The sequence below is a fragment of the Melospiza georgiana genome, chromosome 3, assembly GCF_028018845.1.
Source record: "Melospiza georgiana isolate bMelGeo1 chromosome 3, bMelGeo1.pri, whole genome shotgun sequence".
Lineage (NCBI taxonomy): Eukaryota > Metazoa > Chordata > Aves > Passeriformes > Passerellidae > Melospiza > Melospiza georgiana.
Genome location: NC_080432.1, coordinates 26,032,496 through 26,038,469, shown reverse-complemented (window position 1 = coordinate 26,038,469; position 5,974 = coordinate 26,032,496). Strand labels below are relative to the sequence as shown.

At 51.4% G+C, this 5,974-nt stretch overlaps 1 protein-coding gene across 1 annotated transcript; it reads left to right on the top strand.

Moving 5' to 3' along the window:
* The first annotated feature begins 2,424 nt into the window (after positions 1-2,424).
* Positions 2,425-5,622, top strand: TMEM17 (transmembrane protein 17). Its single transcript, XM_058020920.1, has 4 exons — positions 2,425-2,572; positions 3,940-4,043; positions 4,275-4,388; positions 4,798-5,622. The coding sequence occupies exons 1-4, from the start codon at positions 2,425-2,427 to the stop codon at positions 5,077-5,079; spliced, it is 648 nt and encodes a 215-aa protein (XP_057876903.1). The 3' UTR covers positions 5,080-5,622.
* The last annotated feature ends 352 nt before the right edge of the window (positions 5,623-5,974 follow it).

Sequence of the window (5,974 nt, the reverse complement as noted above, 5' to 3'; positions counted from 1 at the left end):
GTAGTCTAACAAAAATCAAACAGAATTAGTAAAAACAAAGAGTTTCTCTTCAGGGAATATTTGAAGTGTGTGCACAGACAAAAATATTTAACAAAAGTCTGCACAACTTTATTTTGTGGGGACATGCAGAATGCTGGGCCATCTGTTGAAAATGGAAGGCTGCCAAATATCACAGTCACACCTTGAGTCTGGAAGCTGAGCCTGCATGGCAAATCCATACATTTCTTGTGGTGTCTGCATGCCATCAGCCTTTCCTTTACCCACTTCCCTGGCTGCTAAACTGGATTGTTTCAGTTTTTACAAGGGCAGAGCCCAATTCTGCAAAACACCACTGGCAGCTGCAGAGCTGCTGGCAGGACACCTGGCTGCATGTTTGAAGGTTTTCAGAACTGGGGAACATCAGAAAAGCAGCATTAGGATGATCAGGGTCCCCACTCAAAGCCACCAGCATCAGGAAAAGGCACAATAACATTGGGTAGTTCAGGAAAAATTCTTCCATCTTTCATTCTGAAAAAGTAATCAAAAGGAAAATCCTTAAAGGCTGAACTTTTACATGCCACCAACTTATACCATGGAAAAAACCTTGATACATCCATGAATATCTGACTTAATCAAAACTCTGCCATATTTTGATTCATATAAGCCTGTTTCTTGTGTCTAAGTAGTTGAGAGTATGGGAAGAGTCCCTAACCTGTAGAGTGGTTAATCAGGTCAGGACCAAGGTAAAAACAGTAAAACAAAATTTCTGGCAATCTCATTGAGATTCCTTACCTTGCCCCTTTCTATAGCAGAGAACTTTATGAACATATTGGCTAAACAGTGCAAAAGTCACCATTACAGTTGTTGAGCCTGAAAGGAAATAATTTCCAGCACCTACTGGCAATTGGCAAGATAACTGATGCAGACTGCACTTTTTAAAGTTCAGAAATTCATTAATTCTGGATTTCATAAAGTTTCCTAAAATATAAAAGTGATTCTTAAACTCTTCTATCTTTTCTATCAGTTGTTTTTTAATGCAGATTCCTGCTGGCATACCCATGTTTGGAGAAGTCCTTAGGAAAGTATTTATTGTCAATAGCACACCATTCACGAGCTCAAAAGTCAAATGGATTTCTCAGAACTCCTCCTTGTTTAGCCATCTTTCTCTGTAGTCCTCCCAGTGGGATAGGATGAAATTAAATTTGAACTAGGCTTTAAATTATTTAGTTGGAGATAATTGAGTCTGGAAAGTCATACTGGAGCATGATCACCCCAGGAAGAGGCTGAACATGATTTGGGGTGGGGGAGCAGGAGAGGAGAGCTGGCATGCCCTGTCCAGTGAAGGTGTCCCTGCCCATGGCAGGGGGCTTGGAACATTGTGGTCTTCAAGTTCCCTTCCCACCCAAACCATCCTGTAATTCTGTGTCGCATTAGGTGCAGAAAATCTCTCATAGTAAAAGGCACAAGCTGCTCTTTCATTTTGGTTGTGCAGAAAATAACTTCCTGCACACCTAAGAATGGCATTCTTTTTTTTCTTCAAGGAATCAGGCTCTAAGGTGATTGAAAAACCTGGAGAGCAAATTATCTAATTTCTAGAGGGCCTGTATTTTCCAAATAAAAGAAGCACAAGAAATCGGGTTTATATTAATTTATTGTGATTCCATGAAACCCCCAGTAAGGGACAAAGCTGACTGGGCTTCAGCTGTCTTGGTAAAACCACAGCTTTTAAATTCAGAGTAGCACACAGAGATTTCCTTAAGGAAAAGGTATTTTCTGGCTCAGTTACACCTGCATCTCTCGTAAAATGAGTCATTCATATCCACTTTAAGTGGCAACACAGAATGTTCACCCTTCTTCCAATCCCCATTCCCTCTCCGACTCTCATCGAGGACCATCATTCTCCCGGGTTTATCTAGATGAGAGCACAGCGCTTCTACAGCAGCTTTCCTCAGGTCAACACTCCCGTTACCTTCTCAGAAAACCACACAGGGGAAGAAAAAAAAAAAATCCCCTCGGATTGATGCCAAACGAAGCAAAGCGATGCGGGGACTGAGGGCAGCCGCTGGCACCGGCAGCTCCCAGCGCCAGGGCACGGCCACGGCTCCGTCCCGCCACAGCCGCGCCCCGCGGGATCGGGCTCCGTCCCTGGGGCGGGGGCTCCGCTCCCCCCGCCCCAGCCCCGGTATCGTTCCCGCCCCAGCCCCGCCATCGCTCCCGCCCCAGCGCCGGCATCGCCCCGGCCCAACCCCGCCATCGCTCCCGCCCCAGCGCCAGCATCGCTCCCGCCCCAACCCCGCCATCGCTCCCGCCCCAACCCCGCCATCGCTCCCGCCCCAGCGCCAGCATCGCTCCCGCCCCAGCGCCGGCATCGCCCCAGCCCCGTCCCGGCCCCTCAGCCCTGCGGGCCCCACGGCGCCTGCGCGGCCCCGCCGCGGCCTGGGCGCGATGGCGCGGCCGGAGGGGCCCCCGACGCTGCCCGAGCCGCTGCGGCGGCGGCTGGTGTCCTTCAGCAGCTCCGTGTTCAGCGACAGCCACCGTACCGCGCTCGGCGACGGCCCCCGCGCCCCCCCGGGCTTCCCGGGCTACCGCGCAGGTACAGCGCGGCCTCGGGCCGGCCGGCCGGGCGACACCGGGCCCGGGGCTCTGCTGCGGAGCCGGGCCGGGCCCGCCGGAGGCAGCGCCCGCAGGAGCTGCTGGGGCCGGCGGCTCTCGCTGTGTGCGCCCGGCCTGGCGGGGAGAGCCGTGGCTGCGGCACAGCCCGCGCCCTGTTCAAACCTCTACCGCGAGAGAAGCCATGGCAGTGCGCACAGGGCAGCCTGCACAGAGAGGCTGCCGTGATTTCAGCCCATAAATCCATTCTAAGCCGATCGAATTAATCAACAAGAGGTTCTTGTTTCAAGAGAGGAGTTCCCGCTTCCTTTGTGTAGTAACACTGCTAACGCTTATAACTTCTTCATTTCATTTATCAGACACTTCACCAGTAGCTTTTGTCTTTAGTCTTTTTTTTCTTTGACTTGCTGTGTATAGAATACTCCTGTGTTAATATCCAATTTCAAATTATTGGACATCGGGATTTCAAAAATTCCATTTTACACATACATATCTCGGGGAGTTGCTGTAACAACAGCCATTGCAATACTGTCTGGCTTTTGCATTAATTTTAGCAATCCCAGCAAATAAGCATTAATTTAATTAAGGGATTGAAAAATTAATTAGAATTGGCTTATGTTGCTTAAACATTCATCCAAACACAGTTTTAGGACTTGCACAGAATTTATAAATAGCAATGCCATGTCTAGGAAAGCTTTAACATACCTAAACATTGTGATGACAATTGAAATTTGAACTCTTGGCTTCTTTGTTTTTAAGTAATTTTTTTCCTTAAGTCTGACCTTGTAGGTCTGTTATAAAGTCATAAGTACAGAATTTACTGCCCACATGTTGGAGTTGGAGACTTGCTTTTCTCTACATTGAGTTATGTGATGCAGCTTGTCCTGTGCCAGCCTGAAAGGATGAACTTTAGTTTGACACATATTTGAAACTGTTATCTCTTAAGAATCAGACAAAATACCATCCAAGTATCCATTTAAATAAAAGGCTGAAAGTGAAGAATGGGCCATGCAAGCCTGCTCTCTAGCAGCTCTCTTGAGCTAAGCCTTACTCAGAAATGGTGGAGTAAGGTAAAAGCCACCAAGTAATCAACAGTTGGACACTCAGCTTGATTATATGATTGTATTATAAAAATGCTCGGTCCCAGAAGCCAAAAGGTGCCTTGGATTCCAGGAAATTATGTAACTCCAGATAGGGTGTGAAGATTTCCTCTGGATAAACAAAAATATTTTTCTTAACATTTTATTTGAGTGGGAAGAGTCAAATTACTGCCCTGCGTGAAGCTAAGATGGAGCAGTATCCTGTCATATTTGCAGCTGGAGTGATAAAATCTTCTTTCTCTCTGTACAGATTGTGAAATCCTTTCCAGTTTGCCACTGCAGATGTCCCTCTATTTCAATGTTTATTTCTTCCCATTCTGGTGGCTCATCACAGTTGCCATCCTCTACATGAAGGTGAGAAGGAAGGAAAGTGTTGGTTTGTAAATCTGTGTTACATCAAACACGTCCTGGTGTGGGATACAGCTCACTGTAGTTAGAGGTCTTTACATTGTTTTGGGAATTCATGGAAACTGGAGGTTCAGGAGTGTTTGAATGCCAATACTGTTGACTGAGAGAAGCACAGAGTATTTTCATTTAATCAGACACCATGGCAGAAACTTTTAATTTCTTCTTCCCCTCTTCCAGTATCCAGCCTTATCAGATTATTACAAGTTCATCCTGGTCACCATCATGATCCTGGTCTCTCTGACAGAGCTCATTCGACTCTACCTGGGATATGTGGGCAATCTCCTGGAGAAAGTAAGTTACCAGATGGACACACTAATTTCTGCAAGAATTTCTGCTTTTGGGAGTTGAGCATTAACTGGCAGGCATTTTATTTAAGAGATTTAAGTTGAGGACATGGTTGTTTCTCTTCAGTTGCACGCTGCATCTTCTATTCCCTTGGCATTGGCTTCCACTTAATTTTGTGAATTTCAAGTAGTTTTCCCTCAGAAGAGAACTCTCTCACTCCCTAAAATTATTTTGTCAGAAAATACAAGTATGCTTAAAAACACAGGATATGGAAATAGGAAGCCACCCCACTTTGCCTTTCCACATTATGCGCTGGCTTTTGGAAAATTAAAAAGAAATGTGTTTTGTTCACAAGATTTTGGATTTTTTCATCCCAGCTGTCAGGTTTTTAATAGGTGATGTCTCCCTGTTGTAGGTCCCTGAGCTGGCTGGGTTTTGGCTCCTGACTCTCCTCCCGCAGTTGCCTATAATTCTCTTCTTGCTATTTAATGAAGGTCTGAAAATCCACTCTCTGGAGCGAGCCGTCCACATCATCTTCGCCGCCTTCCTCGCCTTCCAAGTGGTGGCGGCGTTTTTCGCCCTCAGGAGGATGGTGAACACTCTGGCCACTCGCTTCCGCCTCACCGAGTTCCACCGCCTGGAGGAGCAGCGCCCCGCGCCCGGCCTGAGCAGCCTGGGCGCCTCCCGGGGCTGGTAGGGCCGAAGACCCTGCCCCGAGCAGCTCCCGGGGCTGGCAGGGCCAGAGATCCTGCCCCGAGCGGCTCCCGGGGCTGGTAGGGCCGGAGATGGCACCCCGAGCAGCTCCCGGGGCTGGTAGGGCCGGAGACCCTGCCTCGAGCAGCTCCCGGGGCTGGCAGGGCCGGAGACCCTGCCCCGAGCAGCTCCCGGGGCCGGCAGGGCCTGAGACCCTGCCCCGAGCAGCTCCCGGGGCTGGTAGGGCCGGAGATGGCACCCCGAGCAGCTCCCGGGGCTGGCAGGGCCGGAGACCCTGCCCCGAGCAGCTCCCGGGGCCGGCAGGGCCGGAGATCGCGCCCCGAGCAGCTCCCGGGGCTGGTAGGGCCGGAGATCCCGCCCGGAGCGGCTCCCGGGGCTGGTAGGGCCGGAGATCGCACCCCGAGCAGCTCCCGGGGCTGGTGGGGCCGGAGACCCTGCCCCGAGCAGCTCCCGGGGCTGGTGGGGCCGGAGACCCTGCCCCGAGCAGCTCCCGAGGCTGGTGGGGCCGGAGATCGCACCCCGAGCAGCTCCCGGGGCCGGTAGGGCCGAAGATCGCACCCCGAGCAGCTCCCGGGGCTGGTGGGGCCGGAGACCCTGCCCCGAGCAGCTCTCAGGGCTGGTAGGGCCGGAGATGGCATCCCGAGCAGCTCCCGGGGCTGGTGGGGCCGGAGATGGCATCCCGAGCAGCTCCCGGGGCTGGTAGGGCCGGAGACCCTGCCCCGAGCAGCTCCCGGGGCCGGTAGGGCCGGAGATCGCACCCCGAGCAGCTCCCGGGGCTGGTAGGGCCCCCAGGGCCTCAGGGGGTAACAGAGCCCGACCCAGTGCACCCACAGTTCTGTTTCTGTTCTGCTGGGTCATTCTTTGCCTTCTTGCCTCAG

What these genes read in the sequence shown, in the direction of transcription:
- TMEM17 (XM_058020920.1), top strand. Translation starts at nt 2,425, where the DNA reads ATGGCGCGGCCGGAGGGGCCCCCGACGCTGCCCGAGCCGCTGCGGCGG. An exon ending in CTTCCCGGGCTACCGCGCAG is followed by an intron (nt 2,573 to 3,939) that starts GTACAGCGCGGC and finishes CTCTCTGTACAG; the next exon opens with ATTGTGAAATCCTTTCCAGT. An exon ending in TTGCCATCCTCTACATGAAG is followed by an intron (nt 4,044 to 4,274) that starts GTGAGAAGGAAG and finishes CCCCTCTTCCAG; the next exon opens with TATCCAGCCTTATCAGATTA.